The sequence below is a fragment of the Argentina anserina genome, chromosome 5 (genome assembly GCF_933775445.1).
Source record: "Argentina anserina chromosome 5, drPotAnse1.1, whole genome shotgun sequence".
In the NCBI taxonomy this organism is placed as follows: Eukaryota; Viridiplantae; Streptophyta; class Magnoliopsida; order Rosales; family Rosaceae; genus Argentina; species Argentina anserina.
In genome coordinates, this window is record NC_065876.1 from 12,650,401 (window position 1) to 12,665,841 (window position 15,441).

Genomic DNA, 15,441 nt, shown 5'->3' on the forward strand with positions numbered 1-15,441 from the left:
TTCTCCGGGCAAACACTTGATTGTAGAGCCTTGCAATGATTTGGGATAAGAACATAGATTTTAAACCTTTCCAGTTATGCATTTCATAGAATAACACATTGAAGAATTTCCCTTATTATAGATCTTAAAAAAATTACAGGCACCTGGGCAACATTAATCTCATGCCAAAACTCCATTCATCTTCAATTAGACCCAAAACTCAATCTAATTCAACCCACAACTCAATTCAATTAAACCCATGTCAAAACTCAATTCATCTAACAAAAAATCTCAAAAATGTCGAATCCATAACTTAATCAAGAGAGAGAGAAGACGAAGAAGAAGATTAGGGAGAAGTCAGACATACCCGTGCCAAACCTCCAACCCAATCGACCGAGTTCCCTGAAAATTCAAGAACTCTCCACAAGGAAGGACGACGCAGAGAAGATGAATCTAAGAATGACGAAAGTGAAGTCGGCGGTTCTAAGATGAATCTGAGAATGTGTTTGCAAATGACAAAATAAACCCCGTGTCCTAATTATTTGCGTGTCCATTTTTGGACTCTCGTGTCCAATCCGTATCCAGATTGCAGTACGCGTATTGAGGCGTATTTGACGTATTTTCGATGTAACGTGTCCGTGTCTGTATCGGACACGCGATACGTGAGCAAAGAGGCGTGTCCGTGCTTCCTAGATCATGCTATTGTAATACCAAACTTGCAGTTTGAAGCACAAGCATAACATAATATAAAGTTCATTAATAATATTGTCTTAAAGATTAGCATCCAATAAGATGCAATTAAACCTATTACATTTGACCACAACAAAAGTAATTCAAAAGCATTGCCTTGTTCATACTAACTCTAGTCATCAAAACCAAAAATTAGAGCTAGCAAGCAACCTTGTCTTATGACACAGCATAAGGTGTTGCACAAAATAATACAACACTTCATCAATCAATCTAAAATAACCTGGCTTGTTAATCCCAACAACCTAATCTTCTATTTTCTATCTTTCTTTCCATATCTTGTTGGTGTCGGAGATTTTGTGCTCACTCTAGGCTCTCTAGCAGCTTGTGTGGTGGTTGATGCAGTGGTTGACTTGGCTCCATCAATTGATTTTGTAGCAGCTTTTCCTGCTGCCTTTTGTGCATCCCTCTTTTTCTACGGTAACAACATAGATCACAAATTAGCAAGCAAACAGATTAATTTCAACACAATCGCAAAAAAAAAATTACCTTGAGTTGTTCAGCTCTTTGTTTAACTTTAGCCTTTAGCTCACTCTTTGTCAGATGAGGTTTTTTGATACCCTTTACCTACATCCAAATTCATAATAACCGTATTCCGGTTATATACAAGGATAAATAAATCATATAAACATTTTAAATAACAAATAAAAGTTGTTTGTTATACTTTTGATTGAGATGAGGTGTCCTCTCCATTGTTTAGCTTCCTCTTTTTGCAAATCTTCTCTTTAGGTGGCAAGTGTCTATGACATGTCTTCACATTATGCCCCAAAGTCTCACAATTACCACATTTAAATGATTTATGAGCCCTTCCAAACTTTGGTCTTGTATTATCTTTTATTTTGAAGCATCCTTAACTCGCTTGGTTTTTGGCCTATCGGGCTATTTGTTGTATTGGGGAGGAAGAATTTTAGCATCATCAACCCTTTCCCAAAGATCCATTCCATTTACAGGGCTGATGGTGTTGGAGTAATTGGCCGCCAAATAAGTCTTTGTCCAATCGCATGAATCTACATAATCCTTAGGTTTACCTCTCATGAAGTTGATGGTAGCCATAACATGTTTGCAAAGGATCTCATTCAAATCCCACCTCCTACAAGCACAAATCCTTCTCTAAAGGTTAACAATATACTTGGTTCCTCCAGTGCTTTTCACTTCAATTTTTAGACTTCTTGACCCATATGGAAAATAATCCCTAGCCACTTTCAGTTTATTCCTCTCCTGAATTTCTCCTGGTTTATGGTAAATAGAATCCTCAGCCTTCATCATCTTGTCCTTCCTAGTGTGGATCCTTTTCATCAGCTTCATCCTTATTCCCTCAAACATTGATAAAATTGGCTTACTTCTTTCCAATAGTATAAAAGCATTAAAACTTTCACATAGATTGTTCAATAGAATGTCACATTTTAGTATTGTGTTGAAAAATGACCTGACCAGTGCTTCACAGGTCTTTCTAGGTCTACAAGGTAGTAAACATAATGAGTTTTTGTAAGCCAATATAGTTAGCTTTGAAAATAAAGAGCAAAATATTACTAACCTGTGAGAAACAAATAATCCCCTGGGTCCAACTGGTTCATTATGACCATCTCCTTTGCAAAGTATGTCAATGTTGTTGTCTTTGCAATTGCCCATAATTGGTCTTTCAGTGTTTTGCCCTTAAACTCCTTGTTAAAATTAGTCCATAAATGTTTGACACAGAATCGGGCCAAGAAGGAGAGATCTAAACACTGACCAAGCACACGACTCAGCCTCTTCCATGGGAAATAAATTTATCGACCACTCTTTATTTGCCCACCTTGTGTCCACATTTCTAAACTAATGCCATGTGTTTTTTTCTCAACTCATATTTAGATAATAATTGAGCAATTTAACACATGACATGAGTTTAATAGGGTGGACACAAGGTGGGAAAATGAAGGGTGGTTGTTGACTCAAAGGTCACCCTCAAGTATAAGGGTCAAGTTATAGTGTAGTGAGATTGTGAGTAGAGGATGTCGTACCCAAGAGATTGGAAAAACCATCTCTAGCTAGGAAAACCTAAGGGATGCTAGAAGAATATGCAAATGTACAAGTTACAAATCAAGGCTCATAAGTGAATCCAAATTCATGGTGGATATATGCAAGATTGTGTAGTGATTTAAATTTGTTTCGGATGTGGAGTTACTTCTAAAACCTAAATGACCACTTAAAATGTAAACTAGGTTATGCTAAACTAGATGTGATGAAATAGATGGGAGTTAGGACTTAAGGTTTTCACCTCTAGCTTCTCTTGTGAACAATAATGCTATTAAATTGAATGATGTCACTCTAACTAGCCAATTTCTCTCCTTGTATCCCTCTCAGGTATGACAAGGGACAATCTCCTTTGTTGGTATCAAGCAACCCTTCTCAGGTGTAGTACTTAACTACTCAAGTCATTCATATGAATCCAGTTAAGTATCAAATGCATTACCCTAAGTGCATAAAGTTTGGAGAAAAGAAATCATGCAAACCAACCATGCTTATCTCTAAGTGATTGTAATTCACAACTCTAACATGCACATATGTTATGTTATCATGCTTCAAACAACTAAGGTTAATCAAGCATTAATCATTCCTCATGTGATGACAAACAATCATACACAAATTGATTAAGTTTAAGCATGAATGTTTAACTTTTGAACTAGCATATTAGAGTGCTAATGAAAAGTGCATCAAACAAAATATTTATATCAATGTCATACAAAATTGGCTAGGGTGAAAGCCTCTAGCCCCAACAAACTAACTACTCACTCATAACCAAATACACAAGCTTCAACATGTTTATGAACATCAAAGTAAAAGGAGAGAGTAGAGAGGTGACTAGTGAATCTTAAGTTGAGGATGATGTAGATGAACTCATGAAGATCTTGACATGGTGGTGATGAAGATCCTCAAATGATGTTAGACTCATTTTCTTCATCCTTGCTTGATGATGGTGTATGAAAATAGTGGATGATGGGCTGATGAAACTTGGTGTTTTTAGAATGAGATGGGTAGATGGAAAAGTTTTATTCCTCTCTTCCTTTCTTTTTCTCCCTTTGGTGGTGGTGGTAATGGAGGTTTTTATAGAGGATAATGGTGATGGGAAAAGTAGAGAAAAGTTAGAGATAATGGTGTAGTGAGTGGGGTAGTTAGTTATGGAAGAAATGGATGATAAAGGAAGAAGTGTGTGATCATGGAAGGAAGTGAGTGATCATGGAAGGAAGTCGGTGATCATGGAATAAGTGAGTGATCATAGAGGAAGTGAATGATCATAGAAGGAAGTGAGTGATAAAGAAGGAAGTATGTGATGAAGAAGTGGGTGATAAAAGGAAGTATGTGATAAACGAGTAAGTATGTGGTCATGGAAGAAGTGGGTTGATAACTAGGTAATGATGGACCTAGAAGTGATGATTACACCCAAAATCAAATCAGATTTTTCCATGTAATATAGGTATGGATTTTTGGACAATGGGAAGCCATGATTTTGTGAGAAAGAGAGAAAAGTGATGTATTTAAATCCCAACTAAAAAGATGAAATCTAGTTGTGATAAAACAATGTGTAGCTCCTTCCTTGCTCCTTCATAAAGTTAGCCGGAAAATGCATGGCATTACCAAAAGTGATGGTACTCCGTCATAATAGTACCACTAAAAATGGTGGTGCTCGAAAAATTGCCAGAATTTCACATTTTTTCTCTTCTTGTTAAGATATTCTACACAATATGAAAATGAATTAGTCTAAATTAAATTAAGCACATAGAATAAATAAATTTCATGTTTTAGGGCATTATAATATATGAGAATTATGATCCAACAGTGGTCGGCAAATTTGCTTCATCTTCCATGGTTGCATAAGTTGTTAAAAATTTAGTAATTAATGGAATTTTGTAAAAGTGAAAACTGAATTGGTCTACTCGTATTATTACGAACCCCCTTTATATAGGGGAAATATTACATGGAAAAATATCAATTAGTTTAATGACAATGAATGAGAATTGATCTGTTACATAATTCATATCAATTACTAATAAGGAAATAATGTTTTTCCTTTAACACTCCCCCTTGTGCCAAGTTAAAGACACAGTAGTGCGTGAACTTTTGCCTCATCAAAAACCTTGCCAGATGATAAAACCTTATGGGACAAAATGAATATTGGTCGAAGGAAAAAAGAGTACAACACACTAGTGACATGTGTGGATCTAGACTCCCCCTAAAGTTTACCCCTCCCCATGACTCTTACTTTAATCAGGAGAATTCGGAAAGCTTTCGCATTCCTATATCTTTTACATGTTTCTCAAACGTAACTTTAGGCAATGACTTGGTGAATAGATCTGCCACATTCTCCTCATATTTAACTTGGTTCACTTGAATCTTGAGGAGAGCTTGTTGTTGCTGATTGTAGAAAAACTTTGGAGATATATGTTTCGTATTGTCACCCTTGATATAACCTAGCTTCATCTGTTCGATGTAAGCTGCATTATCTTCATAAATGCACGTAGGCTCTTCAGTGGTAGAACTTAAACCACTAGTTCCTCGAATATGAGTAATGATGGACCTTAGCCATACGCACTCATGAACCGCCTCATGTAGAGCAATAATCTCTGAGTGGTTTGAAGAGGTAGTCACAAGGGTTTGCTTGGTTGATCTCCAAGATATTGCCGTTTTCTAATAGTGAATACATAACAGTTTAGGAACGGCCTTTATGTGGGTCAGAAAGATACCCGGCATCAGTAAAACCAACCAAAACATTATTTGGGGTTTCAGAGTAGGGGATAGTAATTTTGTCATCGACTTTTTCTTTAGGAACTGCAATTCCATTCGCGGATCCTCATGTCTTACTATAAGGAAAGAATAAACCCAAGTCAATGGTTCTTTTTAGGTATCGAAATATGTTCTTGACACCACTCCAATGACGTTGCGTAGGCGTTGAGCTAAATCTATCTAACAAGTTCACTGAGAATGCAATATCTGGTCGAGTACATTGGGCCAAGTACAATAATGCGCCTATTGCACTTAGGTAGGGAGCTTCAGCTCCTAATACCTCTTCACTCTCTTCTTGTAGGCGAAATAGATCTTTCTTTACATCCAAACTTCTACCGATCATGGGAGTGCTAACAGGGTGCACTTTTTCCATGTTAAATCGCATGAGCATCTTTTGGACATATGTAGATTGGTGGATTAAAATTTCACAAGCTCGGTGCTCTAGTTCAAGGACTACACAAAACCGAGTTTTCCCAATATCTTTCATCTCAAATTTGGATTTCAAATAGCTCGTGGTTTCTCTTATTTCATCAAGAGTGCCTATTATGTTCATGTCATCAACATATACAGCTACAATAGCAAATCCAGAACTTGTTTTCTTTATAAATACGCAGGGGCACAATTCATTATTCTTATATCCTTTCCCAATCAAGTAGTCACTTAGACGGGTATACCACATCCGCCCAGATTGCTTTAGTCCGTAAAGTGAGCGTTTCAACTTGATTGCAAACGTACTCCGTGGTTTAGAGTCACTTGACTTGGGAAATTAAAGGTCATCAGGCACTTTCATATATATCTCTGAATCTAGATCCCCATAGAGATATGCTGTAACCACATCCATAAGCTGCATGTCCAGTCCTTCGGAAACAACCAAATCAACAAGGTAGCGAAACGTTATGACGTCCATTACGGGGGAGTATGTCTCCTCATAGTCAATTCCAGGGCGTTGTGAGAAACCTTGCGCCACAAGGCGAGCCTTGTACCTTAGGACTTCGTTTTTCTCATTATGCTTTTTGACAAATACCCATTTATGTCCTACAAGCTTTACACTTGGTGGGGTTAGCACTACTGTAACAACCCCAAAATTTCGAGCTTAAAAACTCAAAATTTCGAGCTTAAAAACTCAAAATTTCAAAGTCGTGAAACACCAAAACAATCTCAACAAATCGAAATCATTTTAAATGCACAGCTGATCATCACTGAGTTCTCAATACAACTCAGAAACCAATTATTACAACCCAAATTTATAATTCAGCATTACATAAAATGGAAACGTAATAATCCTCACAATCTCTCACAAAACTCACAAATAAATCCTTACAAGTTCTCACACACAATTCTGCAATGAAAAACCTCACCACAAGCAGGAAAATGAACAACTTCGAGTCTCCGGAGTCGTCTCTCAATCTCCACTAATCAACACCTGCGGAATTATCCCTTACACCATCGAATTGGTGCACCGGGATTGTAAACACAAACCTGGTAAGCTTATAGCTCGTATGAGTAAAATGAAAATATAATTCGCATATCAATATATACGAAAAATCCACAAATCAACAATTATAAATGCAATGAACGGCCCATCATGAGTCAATGGACGGCCCATCTGGTTGTCCCAAAAATATATGAAATGAAAGTACCCATGAGAAATCGGGCAACCCTTCTGGTTACCCGAATACATTTATAATACAGGTACTAATGAACGCTGATACACATCTGTTACCCCTCACGTAGTACACCGCCGATATTGGGTAACCATCTGCTACCCAACATCAAAACAATATGAGTACTCATGAACCGATAACCACCTGTTACCTCACATGCAGTACTCCGGCAGACAGACTAGAGCTCTAATTGTATCGTAACTTTCGCCCGGCCAAAGGCTAGGTTCCGACTTGTCAAACACGTACAATAATCACACCTCATATTGTACAAAAATCAAGTCCGAAGACAAATCAACATTTTAACAATCTCCATGTTAAAATAACGTACAATAATCACACCTCATATTGTACAAATCAAAATCACATGCTCGATATATAAATCTCGTCATCAAAGTGACATCATCACGATAAAATCATAACAGTATATTATATAGCAAACTATATATATGTACCTATTTACCATTTATACAATATATATATATAATCCGTTATATCATATACATGTCATATTTCATAAATACGTCCGAAGATAAAACGTTTAACAAACACCATGTTAAAACCACGTACAATAATCACACCTCATATTGTACAAATTAAATCACTTCCTCAATATATTATTCTTGTCATCGAAATGACCAATTCATATTGAATTCATAACAGTATATAATATAGCGAACTATATATATATGCACTTATTACCATTTATACAGTATATATGTAATCCACTATATCGTATACATGTCGTAATTCAATATTAAAAGCTCTTGCAAAATCTTGAATCTCCGTAAGGGTAGATTCGTAAATCTGTGAGATTTTACTCACCTTATCAACTCGAGCGTAATTCCACAATTTCCGAAGATAATTCATTTCATTGATTTATCGATCACCTTGAAAAGATAAGAAAAGAATTTAGAAACGTTTCGTAAACCTTTAAATGCCGTAACAGTAATAATATGTTACTGTTAAGCAATTTCTGGTTTTACGAATTACTGTTAATCGAGTAATATTCACGTATTTACTATTCATGTATTAATGTATAAATACACATCATTACGTATTCCTGTGTGAGTACATACTGTTTACGTATTTCTGTACGTATAAATACTATTGAAATGTACATACTGTCTCAGTAAATAAAAATTACTGAATTACCCTTCTAAAATTACTTTTATATTTTACTGAATGTAATTTACATTTACCGTACGTAAAATAAAATTTACATTTACCATACGTAAATCACCTTTTTACATTCACCGTCGTAAAAATAAATTTACGATCGCACGTGGCGGCGCGTGGGGTGCACGCGCCGAGACCAACCACGGCGCGTATCACGCCACCGCCGTGCCCAAACTCTTCCTCTCCTCCTCCTCTACCTTCCAACGGCCTCACACCACCTCCTACCCCCTCCACGCAACCACACACGCCGCCCAAGGCGGCGGCATCTCCCCCAAATCCCTCTTCCTCCGATCTCCTCCAATTCAACACCAAATAACCACAAATCAACAACCAAGCATCATAACAACATAACTAAGCTAACCCTCACCTTAATCGAGCTTGAATACCATCGGAGATGGCTTAGGTGCGGCGGAGAGAATTTTAGAAACTTGTCGACGTCCTTGCAACTTCCCGGCAGCGAGGCGCGGGGTGGCGAGCTGGAGGGTTGCAGCGGACGTCCGTACGAAGCTCCCTAGGCCGGCGGTGTGCAACACGGACGGGCGGAGGGTGAGATCGACAGAGCTGGTTTTGAGAGGGAGAGAGCGAATCGGGTGAGAGGGAGAGGGAGGCGAAACGAAGAGAGAGAGAGAGAGAGAGAGAGAGAGAGAGAGAGAGAGAGAAAATGAGGGGTTTCCACTTTTGGAAACCCTAGCTGATAAAAATCTCTTTTTATACTAGTTTCCAAAATCGGAAACGAACTTCTGACGTTAATAACTTTCGCGTCCGATGTCCGATTCGAATGTGTCACATGTTCGCACACTCGTATCAACGAGCTCTACAATACTCGTGAAGGAAGTTTTCGTAACCGAGCGACGGAATAAAAGTCGATATATTAGTTCGGAAACGTAACGTTTTTTCTAATTAAACGTTCTAAGAACGTTTCCGTTTCCATTTCGTAAAGTCGCAAACAATCAAATTTATTTTACTTGAATTTCACAACTTTATAGAATTCATATCAAACCAAATATTGTTTGAAAAATAGGGTTATTACAACTACCGGACCAAATACCTGTCTTTTTGCCGGTGAATCTAATTCTACCTGGATTGCGTCTTTCCATTTAGGCCAATCTGCTCTTTGTTGACATTCTACAACAGAGCGTGGTTCGATATCATCATGCTCTATTATTTCATGAGCAACGTTATATGCAAATGCATCATCAATGTGTATGGAAGATCTTTCCATCAACTCATGTGCACTCTCATAATTCATTGAGATTTCTTTGTTCTCTGGAATCATACCACACATCGGAGCGTCCTCCAATAATGATTCATGGACATAACTATAATCAGAGATAATCTCATGAGAGGGATTCTCCACATCGATGGTTAATGGATCTGGTTGTGCCTTAGTCGCCATTTTCTTCCTTCGGCGAGTATCAGTCAAACCAAGTGGCCTCCCTTTCTTCCTTTGAGAAGCCACGGGCTCAACCACACCTCCACTAAGTGTGGTTGCAGTGCCTCCTACTATGGCACCATCCCCTTTTTGGGGACTTCTAACCTTGCAGGCACATTTGCAGCTTGTATACGTGATCTTGTCACTTTAGCGATATCAGAAAACGCATTAGGCATCGAATTTGCTACGTTCTGAAGATCGATTATTCTTTTCACTTCACTTTCACATTGTGGAGTGCGGGGATCAAAATGAGATTGAGTGGGGACAAACCATGACAATTCATGTCGTTCCCTTTGAAAATCTTTTTTCTTATCTCCCCCTAACGACGGGAAGACTGTCTCATCAAAGTGACAATCCGCAAATCTAGCGGTAAAACGATCGCCTGTCAAATGTTCCAAATAACAAATAATTGTTGGGGATTCATATCCAACATAAATACCTAGTCGTCTCTGAGGACCCATTTTTGTGCACTGTGGGGGCGCAATAGGCACATATACAACACAACCAAATATGCGTAAGTGTGAAATGTCAGGCTCATATCCAGTAACCAACTGGTACGCAGAAAATGGTTGGCTAGAAGTAGGTCTAAAACGAATAAGCAAAGCTGCATGCAATATTGCATAACCCCATGCACTAATAGGTAAGTTGGTGCGCATAACAAGTGCCCTAGCCACCATCTGTAATCTTTTGATAGTGGCTTCAACGAGACCATTTTTTGTATGCACATGGGGAACAAGATGCTCTACATCGATCCCAATAGACATGCAATAATCATCAAATGCTTTTGATGTAAACTCTCCAGCGTTATCAAGCCTTATAGACTTAATAGGGTGATCAGGGTAGTGAGCCCTTAAACGAATAATCTGTGCTAGAAGTTTTGCAAATGCAGCATTTCGTGTTGACAATAATGCAACATGTGACCAGTGAGTTGAAGCATCTACCAGAACCATAAAATACTTAAATGATCCGATTCTGGATGGATAGGTCCACAAATATCACCTTGTATCCTTTGTAAGAATGAAATGTTTTGTTTAGTATCTTTAGCATAGGAAGGTCTCGATCCTATTTTTGCCAAAGAGCAGGCTTTGCAAAATGAATGATGTGCCTTGGAAATAGTCATTGAGGCAGAGGGAGGGAACATTTCTATTACTTTAGAAGGTAATGACTACATTGGAGCAGTGTAACGAGCACTGTGCATCGTATTGGGTTGTTGTCCCCTTTTATTTTTTCCTCGAAAGAAGGGATGTTCGTGTGAATTCTTTAAAATACGAACCATCATGTCCCAACCAGGATGTCCTAATCGGTCATGCCAAAGCCTGTATAAGTCAGTATCCCAAATTTCATCATTGGTGACAGCATAGGATCCAATTATCCGAATGGTAGTAAGATATAGTCCATTGTCTTGACTCGTTATCTTCTCTAAAACGCGTATCCGTCCACATTCAAGAGAAGTAAGACACAAATATTCACTTCCATTCTCACAATAAGTGTTCAGATGATAACTGTTGGTGCGAATATCTTTGAAGCTTAACAAGGTTCGAGGGGCTCTAGGTGCATATAGAGCATTGGTGATTTTTAACAATGTGCCATTTGACAAGAAAAATTGGGGAGTTCCTCGCCCTTTTACTATTTGGTCTGATCCAGTCATAGTAGACAAACATGAATTATAAGGAATTAATTCAACAAATAATTGCCGATTCCTTAATATAGTGTGGGTAGTCGCACAATTTGCTAAGCACTCTATTTCTCCTCGATTCATTCCTACAATTAAATTTTGATATGATCATTAAATATATATCTCATATGCAGTAGAGTCTTCTAGTGTAGGTCGAATGATATACTTTTCATTCCAATTTTTTTTATGGATGTATTGCTTTACATCATTAATAGTGTTATTTCCGAACCATGTATAATAATTTAAAAACTTGAACAACCTCAATACTTCAGAATAAAATCTGAAAATTTATTAATAATCTAATGGTAATCAAAATAAGTCTCATACATAGAAATCTAATTTCAACAAACCATTATTGAAAAATAAACTTTAATACCAAACCAATAGTCTAATTAAAATAAGGCATTACGCTTTCACACTCAACTTGGAAATAAAAGAAAAAGATTAATCAAAATCTGGAGTATCGCTTGACTTGGCATGGTCCATCTTGCCATTAAAGTCCGAGATTATGAGGTTGACATTAGGTTCAGGACCTTCTTCCTCCATATAGTGAGCCTCTTGTTCTCTAGACTCTCTATACCTCTTGTAATTAGCTGCTACTCTATTACTTTTCTGGCAGTTCTTATACCAATGAGCAGTGTCTCTACACCTATAGCAAGGTTCATTCCCAACTCTTTCCCTTTTTGCTTGGGGGTTTTTCGGTGCCTTTTGCACTTTGTGACCACTAGGTCCAGTGCCACCATGGCCACTAGGACCTGCACCAGCATCTATGTGCCATACATTGAGAAGACATCCACGGCCCATACTACGGCCTCCATATCCTTTTCCACGTGGGGTATTGCCTCCACATGTGTAAGGGTCAACACGTACAATCCCCTTTACTTTATGGTTCTTTCCGTCCTTCACCTTGCCATAGTTAGCCTCGGGAATTTTCTTTGTCCCAATAGGTCTGACATTATTGTTCAGAAGAATTTGATCATGACGCTCAGATACTTGCAACATGGTGATCAATTTATGGAAGGTAGTGATTCTTTTATTGTCATACTCCAACCTATACTTGTTCGCTAGTATAAGGGCCGAAGTACGGAAAATGGATAGAGTTTTCTGGATCATATCATTTTCCGTGAGTTCCTTGCCACAACAATTGAGACGTGCTTTCAGGCGCAACATATCACTGTTGAAGTCATTAACCCTTTTGTAGTCAAGTAAGCGGATTTCATTCCACTGGACAGTTAATTTTGGGAGCAAAGTGTCATGAATATTCCCAAAACGTCACTTTAGGGCATCCCACAGTTCTTTGGGTGTTTTCAACTGAAGGTACTCTCATACCAAGCTTTGATCAATATGCCGCCTCAAGAACATTAGGGCATTGGCTTTGGTTTTTGCCGACGGTTCATCTTTTTTGTCGGTGGGAGGATAAATGGTGGTTGTGTGTAGTCCTTTCCCACAAACGTGGTTTCAACATCAGAAACCCAACTATGGTACTCAATTCCTTCTGAGTCCAAAATGGCGAATTCGGGTCGAGTTTGGTCAGCCATCTACAAAAACAAGAGTAAATGTTTATTAATTTCCAAGAGTGTGCATTGGATTTCGAGACCAAATTTCATGGTAGTCACATATTTTCTTTCGATGCTTTTTGTGAAAATGTTTTATCACATAGTTACTTTATAAAACTTTGTAAAGCGCATGATTTTCATTATCATGAAAATAATATATAAGTCGTTCTAATAATAATAAGATTGATGTTAAGAACCTATGAAACATGCATATATTTAATTCTTAAGCACGTTATAAAGTATAACACATTGATCAAATATGTCATAATCGTAAAAAAAGTAAAATAAAATAATAATGTCTTAAATTTATCATGCATAATTGAAAACATTACAACATAGCAGATCCGCGTGTAGTAAACCCGACAAACAAATCATCTTGTAGACATGCATATTTACGTACTTTAAAATAAATAACACATATGGTAATAAAAAAACAGTAACCAACTTTCACATTTACTAATTAAATTTCTAAAATAGTAAAAAGGAAATGATTACGATAAATTACCAAAAAACAAACAAACAAAAATTGTAAAAAAAAAAAAAACTAACCATGATTCACCAAAATAGTAAATATTTCAGTTTTTTTTCGAAACGGGTCGCCGGTTGGAGTTCGCAGGTCGGGGCGCGGATCGGATATCGCGGATCGAAGGTCGCGTCGCCAATCTTGCTTGCGGCATGTGTCCTGTCGCGTCGGAGATCGGGGGTCAGCGATCTGGGTGGCGTCGGAGGCGATGTCGGGGCCGGGAGCAGGGGGCGATGTCGCGGCCGAGAGGAGAGGCTGGCGCGCAGCGGGAGCGGGGTGCGAGCCGTACCAATCTGGGCTGCTGGTCTCGCCGATCGGAGGCGAGCGGTTGGTCACACCGATTGAAGGCGCAGATGCTGCTAGGGAGCGGCGACAGGGAGGGAGCGGCGACGGGAAAAAAAACTAGGGTTTTCAATTTTTTTTTTGTGTTTTGGCCAGAATACTCAGAGCAAAGTTAACGTGGTGATAACGTGTAAAAGTGAAAACTAAATTGGTCTACTCGTATTATTACGAACCCCCTTTATATAGGGGAAATATTACATGAAAAGATATCAATTAGTTTAATGACAATGAATGAAAATTGATTTGTTACATAATTCATATCAATTGTCTCCGTCAGTTACTTTGACGAATGCACACTAATAAGGAAATAATGTTTTTCCTTTAACAAATTTTACATTATCCAGCAAGCAATAAATGTAAGGAAAGACAATGATAAATTAAGTCACATTAGAAGTTCGGAAGGGACACTATCTCCTCTACTATCCCTTTATTCAAGAGAGTATTTCTTTTCCTTAATACGAGATATTGATAACTTACTTTCTTTCTTTATTTATTTATTTATTTTCAATTGACCGAGACATTAGTAATTTATTTATGTAAGTTTTTGGAAATTATGAGAAGGGAAAAAATTACTCCAAAAATTGTTGTCAGAGTTAAAGCTGATGATGAATCTACCTTTAGTAGTAGTAGCAGTACTTATAATTAGATAGAGTGGTCCAAGGTTCTGATCCTATATATGTCGGGTCCTTCATTGCCTAGCTAGATATATGGCTAGTTTTGAAGGTAGGAAAACAAAATATCAAGCTAGTAGTTTCTGCACCAAATTGGATACAACCCGGCCAGTAATACTTAACTCATGCAGCAGCTTATATATAGCTAGTTAGCCGGGCTATAGCTACTAAGCTAGTGCTTATTATATGCATGAAAAGAGAGCTAACTCGAAGCACATGGTGATTTCTCTTTCGATCCTTTCTTTTGTTGCACAAAATCTCTGTGAGGATTTCTTGTCCTGCAAACGTGAAGAAGAAGTGTCACTATTAGTAACAGTCAATTTTTGTCTAAAAGAAAGGGCAAAAGAAACAGAGACAGCTCTCTCTCTCTCTCTCTCTCTCTCGCTGGATTCTTATGCATGCAGAAATGGATTGCTAGCTGCAGATTAGGATAAGAGAGAGGAAAGGGGACGCAATCATTATAGGGGATCGATTGGTTAGCTGCAACTGAGTGAGTGAGTGAGTGCTGGGAATTCGAGCCCATCCCCATGCACTGACCACGACTAAACCTCAAACCTACTTCCCAAAAACCCTTTGCTTTTAACAACTGCACCAACTCTTATACCAGGCCACCTCGTTCGCTCCCTCCCTCCGTCCCTCTCTCTCTCTCTCTCTCTCTCTCAACTGCCCGAATCTTGCTCGATCCTCAAATCAAGAATTAATTCTCTACCTTCTTAATTTCGTCCGGAAAGAACAAGGAGTTATAACTCCAGCGTTGATAAAGAATTTACCCCTGGATCTCATGGTAGATTCATCAGCAAGAAATTAAGTAGTATAAATCATATTAATTACTATATCTGAGACCTTGACAGATCGAATAGATCTTCTAATTCAAACAATTGTAGTCAAGTTTATCTGTAATCAAGATGATGCAGATGA

The 15,441-nt window shown here is 38.1% G+C and overlaps 1 protein-coding gene across 1 annotated transcript; it reads right to left on the bottom strand.

Annotated features, from left to right (window-relative positions):
- Positions 1-11,875: 11,875 nt before the first annotated feature.
- Positions 11,876-12,793, bottom strand: LOC126795535 (uncharacterized). Its single transcript, XM_050522356.1, has 2 exons — positions 12,761-12,793; positions 11,876-12,655 (listed from the first exon to the last, which is right to left on the bottom strand). Exons 1-2 carry the CDS (start codon positions 12,791-12,793, stop codon positions 11,876-11,878), a joined length of 813 nt encoding a protein of 270 aa, XP_050378313.1.
- Positions 12,794-15,441: the final 2,648 nt, after the last annotated feature.